General features: G+C 43.0%; 1 protein-coding gene across 1 annotated transcript in view; it reads left to right on the top strand.

Annotated features, from left to right (window-relative positions):
- Nucleotides 1–322: 322 nt before the first annotated feature.
- FAF1 (Fas associated factor 1) overlaps nucleotides 323–25254 on the top strand; it is a 426653-nt gene continuing 401721 nt past the window's right edge. The window contains exon 1 of the mRNA XM_089684458.1: nucleotides 323–579. Coding sequence (XP_089540584.1) covers nucleotides 535–579 — 45 coding nt within the window. The 5' untranslated portion in view covers nucleotides 323–534. The remainder of the gene's footprint in view (nucleotides 580–25254) is intronic.

Below are 25254 nucleotides of genomic sequence, written 5' to 3'. Positions count from 1 at the left end.
AGTTTATTTACATTGAGGTTCCAATTGGGCATTCAATTCTTGATGTATTACAGATGTGATCACATTGATAGTTATAGAGAGATGACAGGGAGGTCCAGGTGAGCTGACAGTCCCTGCTATGCCCAGGGCCCCATCTATGCTCAGAACCCCGGGGACGTCTGATGGGGGCGCCGCTCATCACATCTAACACACAGCCACTGACAGTTCCCGCACGCCCCGCCTCCTCCACGCCCCTCCGGTTGCTACGGTGACCGCAGCCTGAAGGGAGGCCTGGATATGTCACATGACTCCCACTGCCGCCAACCGCCTGTCATTGCGACCTCGGTGACGAGCAAAATGTGCGACAGCGCCGTGCGGCGGAGGGAGAGCAGACAGCGGTTGGCAGCGGAGACACAGAGAACAGAAGCAGGCCGACGATCAGGCTAGAGGAGCCCAGAGCGCAGGACAGGCCCCGGGGGCCCATCTGGGGGTTCATGATCTGCTAACCGGAGATCCCATCACTGACACCCGCCTAGCGGCTCCACCGAGGGGGACATGGCCTCCAACACTGACAGAGAGATGATCCTGGCTGACTTCCAGGTACCGGGGACACCCCCCTTCTTCTGTTTAACTGTACACCCTGTACTGAGTGCTGGGGGACTACAAGGCCCAGCATAACCAGCAAGGTATGAGGAGGCTTGTAGTTCCACCAAAGCTGTAGAGCTGTCTGATGTCTGGGGGTGCTGGGCTGGTTGAAGATTTGGCTGTCTGTGGTGATAGAATTGTCAACATTGCCAGACTGGGGGGGGGAATCTAGAGAACCATAAATGTCCATGGGACGATGGCTCATAACCCGGCCATGGGACGATGGCTCATAACCCGGCCATGGGACGATGGCTCATTACCCGGCCATGGGACGATGGCTCATTACCCGGCCATGGGACGATGGCTCATAACCCGGCCATGGGACGATGGCTCATTACCCGGCCATGGGACGAGGGCATATAACCCGGCCATGGGACGCTGGCTCATAACCCGGCCATGGGACGCTGGCTCATAACCCGGCCATGGGACGCTGGCTCATAACCCGGCCATGGGACGCTGGCTCATAACCCGGCCATGGGACGCTGGCTCATAACCCGGCCATGGGACGCTGGCTCATTACCCGGCCATGGGACGCTGGCTCATTACCCGGCCATGGGACGCTGGCTCATTACCCGGCCATGGGACGCTGGCTCATTACCCGGCCATGGGACGCTGGCTCATTACCCGGCCATGGGACGCTGGCATATAACCCGGCCATGGGACGATGGCATATAACCCGGCCATGGGACGATGGCTCGTTACCCGGCCATGGGACGATGGCTCGTTACCCGGCCATGGGACGATGGCTCGTTACCCGGCCATGGGACGATGGCTCGTTACCCGGCCATGGGACGATGGCTCGTTACCCGGCCATGGGACGAGGGCTCGTAACCCGGCCATGGGACGAGGGCTCGTAACCCGGCCATGGGACGAGGGCTCGTAACCCGGCCATGGGACGAGGGCTCGTAACCCGGCCATGGGACGAGGGCTCGTAACCCGGCCATGGGACGAGGGCTCGTAACCCGGCCATGGGACGAGGGCTCGTAACCCGGCCATGGGACGAGGGCTCGTAACCCGGCCATTGAAGGATTACATATAACCCGTCCATTGTAGGATTACATATAACCCGTCCATTGTAGGATTGCATATAACCCGGCCATGGGATGATGGCATATAACCCGGCCATTGTAGGATTACATATAACCCGGCCGTGGGACGATGGCATATAACTCGGTCATTGTAGGATTACATATAACCCAGCCATGAGACGATGGCATCTAACACAGCCATTGTATGATTACATGTAACCTGGCCATGGGACGATGGCATGTAACTCGTCCATGGGACGATGGCATCTAACACAGCCATTGTAGGATTACATATAACACAGCCATTGTACGATCGAATATAACACAGCCATGGGACGATGGCATGAACCCAGCCATTGTAGGATTACATATAACCCAGCCAAGGGATGATGGCATATAACTCAGCCATTGTATGATCGCATGTAATACAGCCATGGGACGGTGGCATGCACCACGGCCATTGTATGATCACATGTAACCCGGCCATGGGACGATGGCATGTAACGCAACCATTGTAGGGTCGCATATAACACGACCATGGGACGATGGCTTGTAACCCAGCCATGGGATGATGGCAAGTAACGCAACCATTGTAGGGTCGCATATAACACGACCATGGGACGGTGGCATATAACACGACCATGGGACGGTGGCATATAACTTGACCATGGGACGGTGGCATATAACACGGCCATTGTATGGTGGCATATAGCACAGGCATTGTATGATGGCAAACAACACAGCCACGGTGCGATCACATAACACAGACGTTGTGTAATCATGTAGCACAGCCATGGTACAATCGTATAACCCAGTCGTATGATCACATAACAAAGTCACGGTATGACAGCACATAACACAACCATGTTAGGATCACGTAGCATAGCCATTATATAAACACATGTACTGTCCTGGCTGTTGAATATCTGGAATCAGGGATGAGCAATTTGGCAGAAATTGGTCTCTGCTGGTCAGTAATCGGCTTGTGTATGGGTGTTTTTAAAATATTTAAAGACAAATCTTTTTTTTTTTTTTTTTCCCCTTTCTGATTTGGATAGAGTAGGGAACAAAACTCATGTAATTTTTTTTTTTTTTTTTTGCTTTCTGTGTCCCATGAGGGAGATTTCACTTCCTGTACTACAGACATGTAGATACAGGAACTTTTTCCAATGTGAGGAAAGTCCAGCTGTCATTGGAACAAGGTTTCCCATTGTAATATTGCCTCACTATTCCTGCCCTGTGACGGCTCAATATTTCCCTTTTTCAGGCCAATAACTACCAGATCACATAGGGTGAGGGCACAGAAAACAATAAAAAGCTAATAAGGTTCTAACCTCTAACCAACCACTCCAAACTAAAAATAGAAGGTTTTGGCTTTAGAGTGGCTTTAGGGCTGGATTCCAGGCAGATATATATAAAGATTAAAATTAATGTAGCTCTGTATTGAGTAATACATCACTGAATGTACTTTTTTAATTGCAAGATTGTGTACGTACCTGTATCTGACTTGGTATAGGTCTTTTACAATTTCTGTACAGCAGAGCTCTGACAAGGTGAGGGATAAGCAGCACAGGAAGCCAGTTAGGTGTGTTGCAGTGCAAGGAACATGCTGAAAAGAGGAGAGAGCAGAAAGACTAATAAATTAATCAGTCTGCTGCTTCTCCGTTGCCTGCCCAGTCACAGGGTGAGGGTGGGAAGGAGACCTGTAAGTGAAATTAAAACTGCAGCAGAGAAAGATCAGGTTTCCACCCCTGTTAGACAAGGCTGTGCTGTGAGGGCAGAGCCATGTAAATTATAGGACTGCATGGACAGAAATTAAAAATCCTTTGGAAAGTAGAATAGTTCCCATTTTATTGCTGTGCACTGAATAGGGTCACATGTCACTGTACAGCAGCTCAGTGCATTGTGCTGTTGTACAGTGACATGACTGAAGTGTCACTTTTGTCCATTTCTATAAAGTTTGTTTGATAAAAAAAAAAAGGGGAGCTGTGTGATATGCTGAATTGAGTACCAAACCACCCCCTTCTGCTGGCTCACTGCAGCTGGAATAGACAGCTGCTGGACAGTTAAACCGATGTGGTTCACCTGTGTGGCAGCTGCCAATTTAGTTTGAACGAGCCCTCATAAATGCTTAAGAAACCTTTAATAGCAGACAGTGATTTGCTGGGCTGCCATGGCAGCTGGTCATGTGACCTATTACTTTCAGCTGTTCACATGAGCTGAGCTGCAGAACTGGCAGGTAAGCAGCACTTCTCGTCCTTCGAACCTCTAAGCTCCTAAAAGTGGTTGTAAACACTTACATATACCCAGTGAAGTGACTAGCCTCAGGTGATACAGAGATGAAACAAACCCTCTTACATAAGTAGTACCTCTTTATCTGCAGCCATCTTTTCTCTACATCAGCTCAGAGTAAAAAGGATCAAAGGATTTTTTGCAGCCGTGAAAGGCCGGGGGTGGGGATTTGATGCACACTGCACAGCTAGAGCATAGAGCTCCCTGAAATTTGAGAGCTGGGTGGAGGGAAAGGACACACCTCTTATACATGGGCTCATAGAGGAACTTACACAGCTTAGGCTATGAGTCGCCTGCTGTGTTTTGGGGAGGGGGCGGGTCGTCATCTGGGGTGCTGTGTATTCAGCTTAACCTATTGGGAATGAGTCATGCAGATAGCAGAAGGAAGAGAGATCTGAGAGTGATGACACTAGGTCCTTTGGATTAGGCAACGTAAAGGGGTATCATGTTAGAGGTTTACAACCACTTTATACTAGATGAGTATCACAAACCTTTTTTTTTTTTTTTCTTTTTATTTTAAGTGATTCTGTTACCCACACAGACTGACAAAAGAGTCGTAATAATACTCACCTGCCCTGCTGCTCATGATTTCAGTCTTTGCTCTCTTGACGTGCCACACTGGTCAAGGAATCTTCAGCATCTGACACACTTCCAGGATTGTTGGATCCCCGTCTCCCCTGCTGTGTGCAGTAGTTTCACCTGGCGGCTGCCACAGCTCTTCAGGACATAGGAAGGCTGATGGAACCACAACATGTAGAGGAGGACCCAACATCCAACAAAGCTGGATGTTTGTCAGATGCTGAAGATTTTTCATTCGGTGAAGCACTTCTAGAGGGTCACATGTGGCAGGACAGGTGTTAGTCCTTTATTTTTTTATTTTTTTATGGACATAAGTGGAAAGTTAGATTTGAAAAGGGGCTGTTATGATCTAGATCTCATTTAATGCAGAACTAAAGCCTCCTATCCTTTACAGCCATGGAAGCTGCCATCTTGGTCTCTGTTTGATCTGCAGATGCCATGATCCTGTACAAGCAGCTGTGACAGATTTCATTCACGACATGCTATGGATGTAACTGCTTGAGAAATGGGTAAATCAATGTGTTTAGTTCTACTTTAAAGGGTAATGCCGCTAAAAGTTATTGGGTGAGCACCAGTAGGTTCAGTCACCTGCTGTTTTGTAGGATCACAGATAGTCCATTCCCAGAGAAAATTTACTTTTGGCGGGTCATTTTGTTGTGCTTGTTTTTTTGTTTTAGATGCTTATTTTTTTTTCCCCAAATACACCACAGGCAATTCAAAAAATACTTATGCAAATTCTTATGATTGTATATACAATTTCTTAAAGCGGAGCTACAATGCATCTGAGTACCACAAACCAAAAAATGCGATTTCATTCATTTTTGATATTCAAACCAAACTCCCCCATCCATCCATGTCTCCATGCTTTATTTTGCTGATACATCACTTTGAAAAGCACCCCCTAGCTACCCCATTCAATTAGCTAAAATGTACCCAGATGTGTCGTCATTGTGCTAGAGGAAATGTGGTAAGGAAGATAACTTGCTTCACATTTTGTGGGAATGCCCATGTCCACTCAACTTTTGGCAAGCAGTTTTTTCTTTTATCTCACAGATCTCTGGCATGATAACCAATCCGGCACTGCACCTGGCTTTACTTAATATCACCCCAAACCTATTTCCTGCCCAATTTAGAACAATAATTGGCCATATACTTATTGCATCCAGAATGGCCATTGCGGCTGTATGGAAATCACCAAAGATTCCCTCTATGTCCGAAATAATTCAAAGAGTACAGTTACATTATGTCTGTGAAAAGGCTGTGGCCCCTAATACCCAGCAAATGGAGAAATTTGATTGGAAATGGGCTAGTTGGAAAAATATGTTTATGAATCACAATATGAACATATGCAATTGAAGATGATACTAGTAGCTTTGGTTTTCGTATGGTTGACTCGGCGCTCTGTTTTTCCCTCACCCTTCATGTTTCCCTTGCCTTTCCCGACACCCTCTCTTCCTCTTTGATCTTCTCCCCTCTTGATTTCAAAACCTGGGGGTTGTGCTCTTTGTTGCCTGTCCTTTGGGGATGAGAGAGATGGAATTCAGTGCACTATGCAGTTTCTATGTGCCTTACTTATAATATTATTCTATACGATTGGTAATCAAATCGGCTAATACTGTATAAGAAAGTCCATATACTGTGCAGAAAAAAGTCCAAACACCATAAATCCAACATATACAAAAAATCCACAGTGAAACAGTCCATAAATATTCGAATAAATATATACCCTCCCCCTTTACAACCCCTCAAGTCATACTTCCTCCCTATAAAGTGCAATAATATATATATAACCTTTTTGTGATGTATTACAATAAATAAAATAAACTAAATTAAAACATAAAGTGTTCAATAAAGGTCACAAAAATCCAAAAGTGTCCAAAAAGAAAGTCTAAACAATGTCCAAAAAAGTCCCAAATTTTCAAACTTTTTCATCAAATAAAAGAATTAACTCCTATTCCATCCAGTAAAAACTTCAAAATAAAAAGATACGAAATCTAGTGCATTACCTTAATAAACAGAAATAATTACCCAGTGCAACTCTCAATTCACTTCAAAAGAAATTTTTTTTAGTGCAAAAAAAAAAAAAAATATATTTATATAGTAAATGAATAAATTATTCAAATCAAAAATGCTTTCTTATAGTGCGCATAATCACACAAATCAAACTGTGAGCACTCTGTGATCATTGCTACTCTGTGCACACCGCCAACCAGCACACAACAGTACTAAATGCTATTACCCTCTGTGAGTAATGAAAAGCTTTAACAATACTATGGGTCAGAAATCCTCCATACTCTCTTCAAAGGTATTTTTCCAAGGTCCTCAGACAAGAATGGTCTCAGGACTGATATTCAAAGCATAGGGATAAATTTAATAATCACTTACATTTAAAACATAGAAATTTCAGCTCCAGACATGGCTCTTAAACAAGTTCCACCAAACCATGTGTGGATAACCGACAAAATGGCCACCGCGACACTTCCGGTCTGCGTACGTGCGTCTTGACGTCACTCCTCTAACGCGTTTCGTCACTTCTGGACTTCGTCCTCTGTGAGCATTGAAAAGCTTTAACAATACTATGGATCAGAAATCCTCCATACTCTCTTCAAAGGTATTTTTCCAAGGTCCTCAGACAAGAATGGTCTCAGGACTGATATTCAAAGCATAGGGATACATTTAATAATCACTTACATTAAAAACATAGAAATTTCAGCTCCAGACATGGCTCTTAAGTTCCACCGAACAGAACTTCGGCTAATACTGTATAAGAAAGTCCATATACTGTGCAGAAAAAAGTCCAAACACCATAAATCCAACATATACAAAAAATCCACAGTGAAACAGTCCATAAATATTAATGTGAAAAATTCAACACCCCAAATAGTCTTCTTAATAGTTTATAACACCGTGCTTTTTTCTGCACAGTATATGGACTTTCTTATATACTCTTATATATTTTTAGCGCATTCCCATTTTGATTTATGTTTACACCAAATTTGGGTTAGAGGTTTGCTGCTTCATAATATTGGTATTATTGATTGGCGCTTTCTTTTTCTTTTTTGTGGCTAATACTGTATATCTTATTTCTGATAAATCGGTCGGCCAATTAGCCCTGTATATGATTAATTTCGCAGATAAGAAAGCATTTGAGTTATGGTACTTCGATAAGTCTGTATTTGTTTTCCAATTTACCTCTCATTATTTTGTTGTACCTGAAAAACCCAATAAAAAAGAATTGAAAAGAAAAACACCCCCTAGCAACTCTTGACATAGCCATCTTCAGTAAGGGCAGATGATTCATGAAGCATCTGCTTCCTGGAATCAATCTGCCCTTAGTTCAGGCAAGCATGCAGGAGGGTGTACTTAGCTGAGAAAGCCCCTCCCGAAGTCTTCTGGGTGTATGACATCATTTGCCTAGGCCTGGAACTAGGAAGTACCTCAAGAAATGTAGATAGAAGTAAATATGATATACCTTCTTATCTTTTTACTACTTCTAGCAGCATAAAGGTTCAAAATAGTCATTGTTGATTGAGAGAGTGAAGTTCCAGTTCAATGTCTGCCAATGGGCAAAGCTAGAAAATGGCAGACCTGGAAGAGCAAAATAACATGACCCTGGGCAGGGATGGAGTGAATGTATGGAGGTCAGACCTCATGTTGCTGAAGGAGAGAAAAGACAGAGGTGTGGTTATAATGCTGCCCATTCCCTCAACAATTCACTTCCGCTTTAATGATGCAACTCCCATGCATTCGCACTGTACTTACTTTTTTTCAGCACCTAGCTCCTCTCCCATCATCTGTACGATGCTGACACTGGAAAGCTGTCCTGCGTTTGCCCTGTAGTCAATTTACAGATTAAATGTCCCAGTTCAGGCAAAATTTGAGTTGAGTACGTTGTAATGGTCCAATTGTTCAGCCTCAGGGACTGCTGTATGTCTTGTTTAGTTTTGTCATCTCCATCAGAGAGCTGAAAGTCAACTGAAAGCCCCACAGAGACTTATCTCCTGTTCACTCTGTGGTGATCAAATGAAATGATATGATCAGAACACCATGATTGGAGATCTAACACAGGACATTTATCTGCCACCCATAGAGAGAAACGTTTCGAGGCCACTAAGGACCTCTTCCTCATGAAGCATTGACAACCTTGTTACTGGTTGTCACTTCTGCTTGAGGAAGAGCTCCTTAGTGGCCTCAAAATGTTGCTCTCTTTTTGGTGATGAATAAGTATTCTGTCGTTGATTATGTTGGGATTTGATATGTTTTCGTTTGGAATATTGTTATGGCACGATCGGTCATTTCACTTTTTATTACTGCATGGAGTTCGCAGGATTATATGCATTTATGGGCTGAATGGTGATAACACACCCTCAGTGCAGGCTGCTGGAAGACCGCACCTTTGTTATATGACAGTTTTGTGAGCTGTCTGCTGTCAGCATTGAGCTAAGGCAGAAGACTAGGCAGACGTTCTCATTTCCAGCATAGGCTGCCCTAAGACATCACTTTCTCAACCTTTTCATCACAAAGGAACCCTTGAAATACATTTCCAGTCTCAGGGATCCCCTGCTAAAAATGACTCTATCTACATCTCATGATAGTGTGATGGTCAGTGGGAAGAATGCTCCTTACACTTGTGGTCATTGGGAAGCGTTACTCCCTTACAGATAGCTAAAAAGATCAGTGTTGTCAGTGGGAACATATCTGAGGGGCAGAAATTGCACATTGCTCAAGGAACCCCTAGCAACCTCTGAAGAAACCCTGTCTTAACCACCTCCCCCTGCTTGTGCGCACTTCCTGCGAGCGCGCAGCACCACAATCCGGTGCCCGCAGTGTCCTCCGCACACAGTGGAACACTGATTGTCATACGGGATCTCTGTGCGAGGTCCCAATCATGTGATCACTGATTGGCCAAGAGTAGTAAGCAAGATGTCACTTCTGACATCATTGCTTACTACGTGTGAAATCTGTGAATGATCACAGACATCACATGGTACAAGGCTATTCACAACAGCCTTGTACCATGTGACAAGCTGTGACCAATAACAGCTCACACAGTAGTTCTCAATGGCTGCAGGAATGCAGCCAGCGAGAAGGAGAAATAATTGCGTCTACAGCCTTTATGGGTGTAAAAGCAATCCGTGTAAAAAAAAAAAAAAAAAAAAAAAAAAATCTTCATCACCCCCCCACAAGTAGTACAGTGTCACTGTACTGCTAGGGTGACAGTATGTAAAAAAAAAAAACATAATATAAAAAAATAAAAATGTAAAAAAAAATGTTTAAAAATTATAATTTTTGGTTATAAACGAATTTGGGTTTTTTTTTTTACTTCAAAGATAACGGAATACATTTTGGCCAAGATTTATGATGATATATTATTTATTTGCAAAATTTTATAAGAAAAACACTTTTTTTTTCAAATTTTTGGACTTTTTCATTTACATAGAAAAAAAAATAAAAATCCCAGTGGTGAATATATACCACCAAAATAAAGATTTATCTGTCTCAAAAAAATGCTAAAAAATTCATATGGGTACAGTGTTGCATGACCGCGCAATTGTCATTCAAATTTAATAGCACTGAAAGCTGAAAATTGGCCTGGACAGGAAGGGGGTGAAAGTGTCCGGACTGGAAGTGGTTAAGGTGTCACAGCCCTTTGATTATGAATGTAGGCTGGGCTATATAGAGCCAGTCTTGGAAATCTATTAAGAACCAAGTGTTCCTGAGGGTGGCTAAACAAAACTGTGCGGTTACATGTAGTGGTTGTGTCTCAACTTCTATAAGAACTAATTCACACTATGGTGTCCTTTTATGAAACAGATCAGCGGCGATCCTGAGGATCGTTGCTGATCTCCGATCATTAGTGGTTTAGGAAACAGAGATGATCAGTGCAGAACATGTTCTCCTCTGATCATCTCAGGACACAGATGGCCAGTGTTATGAAGGAGCGATGTCAGCCCTTCACTGGCGATCTGTGTTCTCCCTCCAGATTCTCCAGCTCAGAGCTGGAGAATCGGAGGAACCGCAAACGAAGCAGAGATAATTTACCTCTGCTTAGTAAACGGTGTTTGATCTCTTACTGTAATCTCGCGAGATTATAGTAAAAGCAGCCGTTTTCCAGCGTTCAAAATGTTTGTAGATCGCTTCTCCCTTCGTTCGGAGAACTGATCTACACCGCTTCATAAAAAGGCATTCAGAGGAGAACTGTCTTCTCTGAGAATGCCGGAGAACTGAGCAGCGGTCATTTACCACTGCATGATAAAAAGACACCTATGTGCAGTGACAGCTGACAACTCCCGGCATGCTAAAGTGGAGCATTTTGGCGTACAGGCAGTATGGATGAGCCCTAAAACCTGGTGATTGGTAAGCTTTCTGAGCAGGATATTTGGGGACGGGAAGGTGATTCAGAGGGGAATAGAGGCTCAGCACTCTCTTGATTAGTGGACAAAAGATGCAAAACGAAGTCAGAATCCATCCTGTAGACACATGGGTCTTTTATATAAAGTGGAATGAATTATACTTGATGTGTGTTTTCTATGTGATCAGAATGTGTGCCCATTGACTTCATTAGAGGAGTAAAACAATTCATAGGCCGTAGAATAGGATGTGTTGTGTTTATAGCAATGCCATGCATGAAAAAAAATGCAATAATTATTAACATTGGTTCGTACGATATACATTTAACAACTCGGCCATTGATTTCAGATCCTAAAAAAGCTACACAGACGCATGTAAATAGAAGAATACAAATGCCAGTGTGCTCAAGGCTTCAGCTACCATAGTTTTCTTTTGTGCTGCTGCTGAAATTCGAAAACACTACACTGGACAACACAGGTTTTTGTATGTTTATAGGAGTGTTTAAAAGCCAGTGACCAGACCTCCAAATGATTCTTTGTTCATTGAATATACACATCTTCTATTCATTGCTTGTCAGTCAGTATTCGCTTTGCTGCCTGGCCCAGCCTTTCTCTTTTTATCCTAAAGGAACCCTTTTAAGCATTTATAGCTCCCAGGGAACCCCTGCAAAATAGTTTTCTATCCCAGCCTTTCTCAACCATGGTGCCTTCAGGCTTCTTCAGGGGTGCCTTGGCAAAATGCCCAAAAATTGTATACAAGCCAGCAGGTAGAATATTCCTGCCTTTTTAGTACACAAAGCCACAAGTTTTCATTGTGCACGTTTATGACCTTCTAGCTGCCAGCATCCTAAAAACCAATGACCAGGGGCGGACTGACCATTTGGAAACTCGGGCACTGCCCGAGGGCCCGGGGTCAGTAGGGGGCCCCATGAGATGCCCCTGGTACCTTTTTTCATAGGGTTTTTTGAGTTTGGGCAAGGACACAGGGGCCCCATGATCCCCTATTGCCTGGGGGCCCCATGAGTTGTCAGTTCGCCCCTGCCAATGACATCAATAGTTGATAAAGAGGACGTTGGGTGCATACACGTCATCCTTGTTTGCCCCTCTCCGTTAGCACTGAGATCACATTAGCAGAGTAAGGGAGAGAAACATAGACACATTTTAATACTAGTCAGTACCAGCGTGCAAAGGTGTATTTGCTTTGGCAGAATAAATCACCTCTAACATTGGGTGTACTGGATGTGTGTAGAATAGGTTTTTACATTTTAGATTGGGGTGCCTTGAGATTGTGCAGAATTTTAAAGGGTGCTTTAAGATGATCCATAGTTTTGTAAGGGTGCCTTGACTGGAAATAGGTTGACAAACACTGTTCTATCCATAGTTCATGGTACTGAGTGTGATTAGTAAGTTGTAGGAAGCTTTAAATAAAAGGATTACCTTTGGCGGCCGGCGAAGGAGGGGACCCCTTACCTTGGCGGCCGGCGAAGGAGGGGACCCCTTACCTTGGCGGCCGGCGAAGGAGGGGACCCCTTACCTTGGCGGCCGGCGAAGGAGGGGACCCCTTACCTTGGCGGCCGGCGAAGGAGGGGACCCCTTACATTAGTGGTCCATGTAGTTAAAACACAAATGCTACAGCTCAAGGAACCCCTAACAACCTTGGGGACGAACTCTAGACCCTGGTTGAGAGCCTGATTTAGGCTGTATCTTGTGACACTGCCATAGAGGACATATCCAGCTGTAAAGTGATTCTATAATCTGTTTTTTTTTTTTTTTAACGTTTAAAAAAAAAAATAAAAATTCTCCAAAACTAACTTTTTTTGTATTCCTTCATTTACTTCCTGGTTTCCATGCCCAGGCAAATGATGTCGTACATCCCAGGAGTCTTCAGGAGGGGAGGGTTCTCAGTTCTGTCAATGCCTGAGCTAAGGACAGATGGATTCCAAGAAGTAACTGCTACATGAATCATCTGCCCTTACTCAAGATGACCACTGCCAAAAATGCCAGGAGGTGTTTTCCAAAATGATTTTTCAGCAAAATAAAGCATGGAGACATGGATGGGGGAGTTTGTTTTGAATAGTAAAAGTGAAGTTTGTAGCATTTTTGGTTTGTGGTGCTCAGATGCAGTGCAGTTCCACTTTAACTTGTCCTTTTCTGCTGCATTGACTGCGACCAATAATAATGAATCACGAAGGTTTACAACTCAAAACCCACCAAGCCAACCATCTTCTTCTGCAATTAGTGCATATCAGAGTAAGGGCATTGCCTATCGCATATACACAGCGTACATGTGGGGAAGTAGCAGGATCTGACTGGAAGGGTCGTATGGAAGCTGCTGAACACCAAATAGGCCACAAAGCAAAGATCTCGGCCGTCTTGATCCTGTTTATGCATCTCATAAATTATGCCATTTGCTTTCTTTGTGGACAGAAAGAAACTTGCTCGATTCCCCCATCAACACAGTCAGTGTTCATGGGGTAATACCTCCTGCAGCCCTGTTGTGTTCTGCCGACGGGGAGCCTTCCCTGCTGGCAGAACACAATGATCATTCCTGGTAGCTATAGCTGCTGGCAGTGATTGCACAAAAAAAAATCGCCTTCAGTACAACCAGCCTGCCCATAAATGAATCGAATCTCACCTGGTCCCCCTGGCTTCAGACTCCCTTTACATTATGCAAACAAAGCATTGTTTGGAGGTCTGAGCTACACATACAAAATCCATACGCTGTCCACTGGAGGGATCTTTAGTTGAGCAGTCGCACAAAAGAAAATCGCCTCGGTAGCTGAAGTCTTTTGTTTCCGCCACCTCTGCGCTTTGTCATTTTACAAAGCCAAGCCTGTGATAATGCTAGGGCCATAGGTAGGGAACCTGCAGTACTGCACAGGGATGGTTGACGCAGGATTACTTATCACAAAAGCCCAGGTTTCAGTAACAAAGGGCTGAGCTACACAAATCTATAGCTCTTCAAAAGTATGACAATGAAAATGCTCACGGTAGTATTTTAACGCACCTCATTAGGGTGTTAAGGCAGATCATGTACTATGGAGGCTGGAAAGTACTATAATGAACAGCAGACTAACCATGACCCCCCCACGGGGTATCACAACAAACGGCATGTGCATTGTGAGGATTCAATGCCCTCTAGAGTGATAGTGCATTGAGGTCACCATTCAGGATGGTGTCATGCTATGAAACAATTCCATACAGCACCACATTGCAAAATCTAAACAGGCCCCAAGGGCTCATTCACACAAGCAGCGGGCATTGTACTCATAGTCGGGCGTTGGTGTGCCTGTGATGGGGGGGGGGGGGGGCAGTGCAACACACCAGTTTGATTACCTTACATTCTTATTTCAATAAAGTAAAAAAAAAAAAAAAAGTCACATTATCACAATCCATTCATTTTTATGGGCCCTTGGTGTGCGCAGAGTCGCTGCAATGCTGCATCTGGGTTTGTCTTAGGAACGGTGATGGGGAGAGATTTCTCTGAGATCACTATATCTCTAATTGCTGCAGCCATTACAAAGTCAAATGATGGTGTGATGATGGTGTCATGCTCTCCGGAGGGATTTTCCATAATGTTGAATAGCTATAAATATCTAATTAGGGAACCCAGCTGCAAGAGAGTGACACCTTTTCTGTGGCCTGGTTGGAGTGGGGGGTGGTGGAGAGGCCCGAACCACTAAAGCCTGCAAGGCCTATAATGAGTCACACTTCGGAGATTACCGTTTCCCATACAAATCAACATTAGTAGAACAGAGACGTATATGTAACCCTTAACTGAGCTATATTTCATTTGCCAAAGCTCTGTGTTATATCATAAACCAACAGGAGGTTTGGTGTAATAAATACCTGTTGTCACATTTTATTAATCCATTGCAGCACCTCGGTGCTGCTGATTTCCTATAACCTGCTTGCAGCTACTTCTTAGTTCCTACATGAAGTCCGGCTGCATGGCATTTCTCAGGGTGGGATTTCTGATGGTGACAACGGTGGACCATGCCTGTGTAGTGTCCATCAGAAGCATGTGTGATGAGTTGACCGCAAAGGAGCAAAACTAGGAGATGGGGTGAGAGCGTTGTCACTCTGCAACAGGAAGTGCCTGAACACAGGCAGGATCACCAGGTATTTTAAAAGAAACTGAAGTTTAAAAAATGGAAAACATCTTTGAAATTACATTAGTATATTAGAAGAAAACAGAAGATTAAAAAAGAATGGAAATTGCTTTTGAAAATTAAATTAAAGTGGCTCTAAAGATTGAAGGTTGTTTACCTTCATGCAATCCATACATGGAAGTAAAAAAAAAACCTTCAGTGTGCGCTGTGCCGCTTCTCCCTTAACCCCCACCAATACTTACCTGAGCCCAACCCCGATCCAGGGATGTGTACGAGAGCAACAGTTCTCCCGGGTATCTCCCCCCCCTCATTGGCCATTGGCTCTCGCTGTTGTCAATCACCCTCAGTGAGGAGGGAGCGGGGGATATACAGAATTGGCCCAGGAGGGAGCACGCACAAGTGCCCCCAAAGCAAACTGCTTGCTCTGGGGGCCCACGGCAAGGGGAGGGGGCCAGGAGCGCCAGCAGGGGACCCAAGAAGAGGAGAATTGGGGCTACTTTGTGCAAAACCATTACACAGAGCAGGTAAGTATAACATTTGTTCTTTTCTTTTTTTTTTTGTGTACCTTTTTACCATCACTTTAACTTGTTAAAGGTTCTATGAGATTTTAGTGATTAGGTTTACTTGCACTTTAAAAGTCCACCTTTTTGATCATATTTCATGTTGCACCCATATGTAGGGGGTAACATGAAGCCTGTTTAGAGTCTGCAGTCCCCCACCCTCAAACCCACCGCTTCCTACAGAAACTGGAGGGTGCGCCTTCCTGTTGGCTCCTGTCGTTTTTTAAATCGGCATGGCTGTTCATGGCTCTGCGTTGGAAAAAAACGACGAACCCCGTCTGCCACTGTGAGAGAGGGACTCTTAAAGTGGAACTGCACCCTAAAAGGGAAGTTCCACTTTTTCTTATCTCCCCCCCCCAACATTTTTTGCAGGTATTTGCACCCACTTCTGCTGGCATCGCCTGGTGATTCCAGTGGAAGTTCGCCTTGTCCCACCCCCTGTCCGCAACTTCTTGGGACACGTCACAGGTACCAGTGTGTTCATTCACAAAGCACAGTGCAGCTCGTACATGCACAGTCGGAAACTGGCTGTGAAGCTGCAGGGAGTCACAATTGCCTTCCCACATCCAAGATGGCAGCACCAGGAACCTGAACTTTGGTGAAGAATTGGCCTGGGTGAGCGCCGAATCTCTAAACAGGTAGTGTAAGGGCCCTTTGAATAAAAGTCAAAAGAAACAAAATTTGTAGCTGCTGACTTTCAATTGTTTAATGAGTGAAGATCCTCATTACTCTGGCAGTACATACAATTTTTTATTTTATGAACGTTCTTTTGAATTTTCTAATCCTTAGTAGGGTCCAATCGGTGTTTGTTTTCGAACACAGTGACAAGAAAATTCCAAGGCGCAGGATAGAAATTTTCTTTTTGAACGAACAGATTTCTATCCGTGTATATTCGTTTCGCCTGGGAAATTACATTCATTCCAAAATCGAATGTTAAAAGCAAACTAAATTTCAAACAACATTCCTCCAGTCATCAAATGTACGAAGAATTTAAATTCAAATATTCATAGAAACATTTATTCGAACGTCTACCAATGTAGCTGTGCTTTACTGCACAATGGAGCAGTGGTGTGGTGATGTTACCGTACTAATAGTCCAGCTGTGTAACTGAAGATATGTCCCGAGGTATTGCACCCTCAATGCTTTGCAGGCTTCAATGCAAAAAATAATAAATGCACATTTTGCTTTTTGCAATATTTATTTTTATTTATTTCAGGTTCTTATATAGCGCCGTCAATTTACGCAGCGCTTTACACATACATACATACATACATATATATATATATATATATATATATTAGTACATTCACATCAGTCCCTAACCCTCAAGGGGCGTACAATCTAAGGTCCCTAACTCACATTCATACATACACATACTAGGGCCAATTTAGACAGGAGCCAATTCACCTACCAGCATGTCTTTGGAGTGTGGGAGGAAACCAGAGTACCTGGAGGAAACCCACGCAGGCACAGGGAGAACATGCAAAGTGCAGGCAGGTGGTGCCGTGGCTGGGATTCGAACCAGCGACCCTAGTACTGCCAGGCGGAAGTGCTAACCATTTAGCCACTGTGCTGCCCAATATAGATGCATTTATTATTTATTTACAAAAGATTGAATTCTCCTTTTAGGTTGTGTGATATGTTTGGGGGGGGAGGGGGGGTCGGTGTTGCTCAAGTTTAGCGGTTCCCAGTGAGTTCAGTCTACACAAGTAATACTGTTTCAGGCTGGTTGGCCCAGGGGTTTCCACCATCACTTAAAATTTGAAAATACATGACCTAAAGCCTCCGGGTTCCCCTTTGCGGCACCACTGCTTAGTTCTCATGCACACTTGGCATTTTACAGCAGCTGTTTTTGGCTTTTGACGGTTTTTTTTTTTTTTTTTCTACAGTCAGTAAACCCCCCAGCATGTTATCCTATGTGTCCATGCACACACAGACTGGAATCAACGTTTCTGGGTGGAAAAAAAACATAGGAATAGTGGGTTTCTAGAGGAGTTTTTTTGCTGTAAAAACGTGGCAAACCACCGTTTTTGGACTTTTTTTTTTTTTACCCTCCCCCCCCAAAATTTTTTTTTTTTTTTTTAAGTAAAAAAAAAAGTTGAAAAACACGAGAAAACAACATTAATCGTGGCTAAATGCTAATGCAAAAACGCTAAGAAAAAGCTGAAAAACGTAACGTGACTTTACACAGCTAGGTTACCAGCGTTCTCAACACAGTCCGTGTGCATGGAGCCTTAGGCAGGCCATAGACATGCTGTTTATTGACCGAATTTTCGGCTGATAAACGAAAAATTGGTCAGCCTCGTTGCCGATGCTGCCACCCATGTCCACAAAAAAATGGCCATTTTTGCGTGGATTTTCCAGCATGACCGATAAAAACAAATGAGGAGATCTGCGAAAAACGGCCGGCGGGCTGGCCCCACTAACAGCGTGATTATCGGCCAATTTTTCGTGCAGACAAAAATTCGGTAGATAAACAACCCGTCTATGGCCTGCATTAGGTCTCAAGCATGGAACTCTGGTTGGTCCCTCAGACCACCTCACACAGCACTGCTGTCCTTATGTACAGTTCTGTGATTCTGCTTAGTTGCCCCTTCCTATGACACGTGAATAACAACAGTGCATGCCAATTGGTTACTTTGTAGCATGCTGGCAGAGGTACGCTTACCCTTTGCGCACCAATCTTTTGGCACAGATCTGAGGACATTTTCTGCTGGGATAATTCTAAAGTTTCTCTTCCTTTCCTTCCCGATTGTTGCGTATTGCTGGCTGTCCATACACATCCCCCCTCCTCTCATCGCCGCTGTACGCCCCTCTTCATCACGGTATTTACACCACTCTGGTAACGGTGTGTATTTTAGAACTTACGTTTTTAAATTGGATAATTGGTTCAAGAACTTCATTATTTTATTGCCTGAGATCATACATAGACCACAAAACTGTCCTTTGTTGATTCACTCCTGTGTTGAGCTGCTGGAGTAATGCCTAGTACACACGATGAGAAAATCAGACAAATGATTGTTTGTGATTTTTTTTTTTTTGCAATCTACTCTCATAGCCACGTAACCGCGTGTAATGGGAAGTGTTGTCGTGTCTGTGTGACCCCTCGACAGATAATTATCAAATTGTATCACTCTGGTATTGCTATGACATACTTCTGAAAACAATATTTTTTCGTATTTAGGAGCATTTTCATTGTATGTGAAGATTGTTTGTTTATTTTCGTTGCCCTTCCTGTTTCCGAGTTATTTTCATGTTTCCGATCATGCGCAGCCTTTGGTCATTCAATTACTGTACAGATTGAACAAAAATCCTTTCTTTTTCCGTTATCTTGCAAGAAGTTTTCATGCTTGTCCCTTCAGCTAATTTCACATGAACAGTCATGATCGGCTCTCGAAAGCTGTGTACTAACGAGCAGATTATTGGACAGTTGCTCCGAAAGCGTGTTTTTTCATCCGATTTTCTCATTGTATGTACTAAGCATAACACTGGAAAAAAAGAAAAAAAAGACGATCTTTTTTATGTCATCCTGGTTACAGCTTTGCTATGGTGGTCTGTTACTTCTCATCAACAATGGCTTTGATTATGAGAATGAATGGTCTGGATGACTCAGCCCTACATTTCTGCTCTGGGAGAAAATAAAAATAATGGGTTTCCTCCGGGTACTCCGGTTTCCTCCCACACTCCGAAGACATGCTGGTCGGTTAATTGGATTCTGTCTAAATTGTCCCTAGTATGTGTATGTATGAATGTAAGTTAGGGACCTTAGATTGTACACCCCTTGAGGGTTAGGGACTGATGTGAATGTACAATATACATGTAAAGTGCTGCGTAAATTGACGACGCTATATAAGTACCTGAAATTAAATAAATAAGACCTCCTTTATACGGTTGGTTGGTGCGGTCGCCGGATTCTTGCAGCAAGAAAGCAGATTCTTGATGCTGGAATGACTGGGTTATGCAATCAGCTGCTGGTCGCATGTATCCGCACACAGAGCAGTTAGCTGCAGTTTGGGACAACTGACTGTATCCAGGATTGAACATTTGTCCCATCTGCAACTAACTACTCTGTGTGCGGCTGCATATGAACAGCAGCGGTCACTGCTGATTGGACAACCTGGTTATTCCAGCAGCAAGAATCCATAGATTATTGCTGCAGGAATCCAGCAGCCGCACCAAGCCTGTCGGTGAAAGGGGCGTAAAAATAAAAATAATCTCTGACTTGAAAGGCTGCACTCTTCTAACAATTTAAGAGTAGAGTTTCAGATTTAGAAATGTCCATTGGTGACTGTTTCTCTTCATAGAAATAAATACGCAGTTTTTGTTTTGGCATTTGGCAGGTATATTACCGGGTTTTCTCTATACGCAAAAATAAAATTTTTTGTTAAAGTCTTTGCTCTTTGTAATAATTACGCCTGCTTTCTTGGACTGAAAGTATTATGGATGCAGTGTGGTAACTTTTTAATTAAATATTAATTAAAATATGTCAGTTGTTCACACACAGTGTGGTGACTGGCAGTTTTCCATACTGGAACAACACCAGTGAACGCAAGGACACATAAAATACAATCGTTTTCTATGTGCCACATTCGCACTGAATACAAATGGAGAAACAGAAAAAGGGCGTACCGACCTAGTGAATTATCGTTTAAAATAATTTATTAAAGAAACAAAAATAGGAATCATACGCACAATGGACATAATAACACAGGCATGTCAAACTGAACAAGATGTATGATCCAAACAACATCTGAGTCCATACGATGGAACCCTGGATGACCAACTGGCTAACTCAGAGCCCTGAGGAAGAGGTTGTGTCCTCGAAAGGCGTAAGACAGTTGGTCATCCAGGGTTCCATTGTATGGACTCAGATGTTGTTTGGATCATACATCTTGTTCAGTTTGACATGCCTGAGTTATTATGTCCATTGTGAGTATGATACCCATTTTTGTTTCTTTAATAAATTATTTTAAACGATAGTGCACTAGGTCGGTGCGCCCTTTTTCTGTTTCTCCATTTGTATCCAGTGTATTCGGACCACCCCGGTCTGTTGAGGGCAGCAAGCAGTGCATATTCCAGAAAATTCCAGAACATTCCTATTGGGTCTACTGAGTCCTTTCCTAGCGCAGGAGTAAAGTGTTTGTTGTGTCGGACATTCGCACTGAAGCCTGGAGGTGTGGGGCAGTGAGCTGCAAAAAAATGCAGGAGGGTACTGCATGTTGCGGCGCACTTCGCTGCTGTACAGTGACGTGCACATCAACCGCCGGCTCACTGCAGCCAAAACAGGAGCTGTGTGAACAGGCCCTCAATGGCTGAATCTGAAAGATGTCATGCTTTCAATACATTATAGGAAATGAAAGAGGGAGAGACATGCATTTCATTGTGAAGCTGGTTAAATCAATTGTAAAACTATATATATATATATTTTTAATAAACAGTGTGGTGCTATTGCACTGGATCTCACCAAAGGTACTGCATGCACTACTTTTCAAAAACTCACTGCAATCAGATTGCTTAGTACTGCAGTACCTTGCGATCCGCAAAACCACAGTGTTTGCAATCTTGTTAGGGATACAATGACATCCGCAGCACAGTGCGCACATACAGTGTGCTTTGAACGTGATACATGAATTGCGCACAGGGCACAGATTTCTGGCACTTCGTTCTTTTGTGAACAAGCCCTGCAAACTGACTTGGTTGTCTCTGATTCAGGTGTTTTGGTGCCATAACTTTCTGCCAGGCAGAATAAAAAAAAACAGGTTCCGACCTTTTCCTCACCCAAAAATAAGAAAAAAATTTGCAGAATTTTCACTTTCACCTATGGCATGCAATGCCAAGCTGCGGCTTCTAAAGCGAGCAAAATCCTCTCTCGTAATAAAAGAGGTATAGACTCTAGAGAGAGAGATATCATATTCCCCCGGTACAAATTATTAGTAAGACCTCATCTGGAATATGCAGTTCAGTTTTGGGCACCAATTCACAAAAAGAACATTGGGGAACTAGAGAAAGTACATAGAAGGGCAACCAAACTGATACGAGGCATGGAGGAGCTCAGCTATGAGGAAAGATTAGAGGAACTGAATTTATTCTCTCTTGAGAAGAGGAGATTAAGGGGGGATATGATCTCCATGTATAAATACATCAGTGGTTCATATAGAGAACTTGGTGTAGAGCTATTCACCCTGAGGTCATCACAGAGGACAAGGGGCCACTTCTTATGTCTGGAGGAAAAGAAATTTAATTTCCAAACACGGAAAGGTTTCTTCACAGTAAGAGCTGTGAGAATGTGGAATAGACTCCCTCAAGAATTGGTTCTGGCCAGCTCAGTGGATTGCTGTAAAAAGTCCTGGATTGTTTCCTAGATACACAGAATATAATGGGATACTAACATTTATAGGTAAAGTTGATCCAGGGAATATCTGATTGCCTCTCAGGGGATCAGTAAGGAATCTTTTTCCCTGCAGGAGCAAATTGGATCATGCTTTGCTGGGTTTTTTTGCCTTCCTCTGGATCAACTGTGGGTATAGGATTATCACTTTTTTTTTTTTTAATGGTTGAACTGGATGGACGTTTGTTTTTTTCAGCCAAACTAACTATGTAACTATGAGTCGGGGGCGTGCACGCTTGGTTAGAGTGGGAGGACGTCATAACATATGACGTTCTCCCAGGTCGAGAGAACCGCCTTGCGCCCGTCATTTCCTTATATGGCGGGCAGGAGCGGGTTTTTTTTTTTTTTTTTTTTTTTTTTTTAATGGTTGAACTGGATGGACTTTTGTCTTTTTTCAGCCAGACTAACTATGTATTATGTAACCTAAACCTAGCCCCTAACACTGAGGTATTTCATTATAACAAACATTTGCATAGCTATTTGTCCAGAGAAATTGCTCTTCCATACAATCTGAGTGAATGGTACAAAACAGAATGTTCTCAGGCATTATGGCCACTAGATAGAGCTGAGTATCAAAGGAAATAAATACTTATTTCCTATTATCTTTAGCTCTATCAAGTGGTCATAATGTGGTTATTTTCCTGAAGCATTTTTTTTATCATTATATGAATGAACAACTTTTGACCTGTAGAGGAAATATTATGAGAACATTCAGTTTTGCCCCATTTGCATTGAACAAATGTACCGGCAGTTAAAAAAAAAATAATAAAAAATTAAATAAATATATTACATATCGAATGATCCAAGCACCTACTAGATCTTAATTGTGACACATGGGGCCCATTATAAAGCATCAGTATGGCCCATTCATGTCCTTCTCCCAATAACATTTATGAAGCATGGTATTGTGCTTTACAAATGTGCTGTTTGCTTACCAAAGTACCTTTTCATGAATGGAGGGAGAGTAAGTGTTGGGAGGAGAGCCTAGTCACATGACCTGTCAGTCATGTTCTCAGAAGGATGGCAATGACGGCTATAGTTTTGCTCTCAAATGTACACATATTTAGTATAATTACTGTATATGAAGAGCACAGACAGCTGTAATATGGACTATTTTCCACTGTAGGCACCGTGACATGAGTGACGGCATGCCAGAGGCCCCCTATTGCCCAGAGATCATTGGTCTCTGTCAGTTTCCATCTCTTCTGCTTTTGAGAGAACAGAATAATGGAAGATGGCTATGTGAACAAGCCCCCAGGCTGCTGGTGTTCAGAGCCGATTTGATAGGATGCAGCTGTTAAGCTAAATCAGCAAATTATACAGTACTAATTTAAGAAAATTACTTGGAGACGTGCCTGATTTATTTAAAGTGCCCCAGTGTTTAACTTTTATATTTATGAAGCTTGAAAGTAAACTGCACTCTAAATCTAAATACGCTTTGCAATTTTGGAAAATGGAAGTATCCAAAACCACATCATTTAAACCGCATTTTCTAGAAAGCATGCGAGGATAGGCATATGGGAGCCAACCTTGCGGACTTGCTTTTAAAGGTGTAGGCTGCAGGAGTGGTATCGTGATCACTGCTTTACTAAATTGCCATTGACTTGGAACAAGGGTTTACAAACAGTCCAGGGTATTTGGGCTTTTGCTGGTGGCAAGCTTGTTCCAGGTCAGTGACCTACAAGGTAGTAAAGCAAGGATGAGCCTCTCACCTCCTTAACCACTTCAAGTCCGGACACTTTCACCCCATTCCTGTCCAGGCCAATTTTCAGCTTTCAATGCTATCACACTTTGAATGACAATTGCGCAGTCATGCAACACTGTACACATATTAATTTTTTAGCATTTTTTGAGACAGATAAAACTTTATTTTGGAGGTATTTCTTCACCACTGGGGTTTTTATTTTTTAGGTATATAAATGAAAAAGTCCAAACATTTTGAAAAAAAGTGTTTTTCTTATAAAATTTTGCAAACAATCTTTCTTCATAAATCTTGGCCAAAATGTATTCAGCTATCTTTTTAGTAAAAAAAAAATAACCCAAATTAGTTTATATCCAAAAATTATAATTTTTCCAAATTTTTTTTTTTTACATTTTAATTTTATTTTTTTATATTATTATTTTTTTTTTTTTTAACATACCGTCACTCTAGCAGTACAGTGTCACCATAGTGGGGGGCGCGCACAGGCAGTGAATGCGGGGGCTGTTTATAAACGGCGACCCGCTTCGGCACTGCTCCCGTCAGGCTGTTTATGTACATGGGCTAGACGGGAAGTGGTTGAGGCCCTGCGATTCTGTTAGCAATTCCAAATCACACTGCAATAGTGGCAAAATGTGCCATGAGTGTTTGGATGCCATTCATAATGGCATCTAAACCCCGTGTTGGTTTTTTCACGATTGTCGTGCGATAAGTCATGGCAAACCGCATCACACAAAGCTTGTCAACCAAAAGAAGCTCCTGCTTCTTTTTGCGCGACAAGCTTTGCGGGATGAGGTTTGCTGTGCAAATTTATCATGCGACAATCGGGGCAAAACTGCACAACATTTAGGTGCCATTCAAAATGGCGGTGGTGCTTTTGCCACTATTGCAGTGCAATTTGCAGTCATGGTGATTCTGCCGGCGATCCCAAATCGCCAGATGTGAATGGGGTCTTAAGTTTTACCTGAGGCCTGGTTCACACTACTGCGAATGCACATGTGACTTGAGTTGCGCAGAGTCGCATTATTTTGTATGGTGCCTGATGGCATTAATGCAGCACAGCAGGGCATGTTTTTGGAAAAGGGCCCAGTGCTAACTTGGTATGATTGCAGTGCGATTTTGTCCCCATAGACTGCAATAGAAACACACCAAAAATATATGTTCATGCATTTTTGCTGCATTTTAGACTTGTTTATGCAGGTTAAGGCTCTTTAACGACCAGCATCCAGTTTACTTTCTATACCAAAAATGCAGTTGTATCAAAATCATGTCAAAAACAAAACCAAGTTGCAAGATGTAAGCTTAAAGGATAAGTTCACCTTTTAGACAAAAATAATAAATACACATTTTTTTGCAGGTAAAAAAAATGTGCATTTATTATTTTTGTCTACAGGAGCCTGGAAAGCATTGCACCAGCGATTAGTAGATCGCTGATGCCATGCAGGTCTCCTGCAGACCTGTCAGAATATCTGCTTGCTGTACGGGATGTATGAGCAAGTGGATATTCTGACAGGAAGCTTCATTGAACTACCACGGCGCTCCACAGTGCCCTGATAGTTCATTAAAAACTACAAGCCCACAGCTGCTAAGCTGCTAAATTCATTCATTCACAGAAGTCAGTG

Source organism: Staurois parvus, unplaced genomic scaffold, assembly GCF_062004578.1.
Source record: "Staurois parvus isolate SC_StPar_1 unplaced genomic scaffold, SC_StPar_1.0 ptg000347l, whole genome shotgun sequence".
NCBI classification, from domain to species: Eukaryota; Metazoa; Chordata; class Amphibia; order Anura; family Ranidae; genus Staurois; species Staurois parvus.
This window is presented reverse-complemented; position numbering and strand designations above follow the sequence as displayed.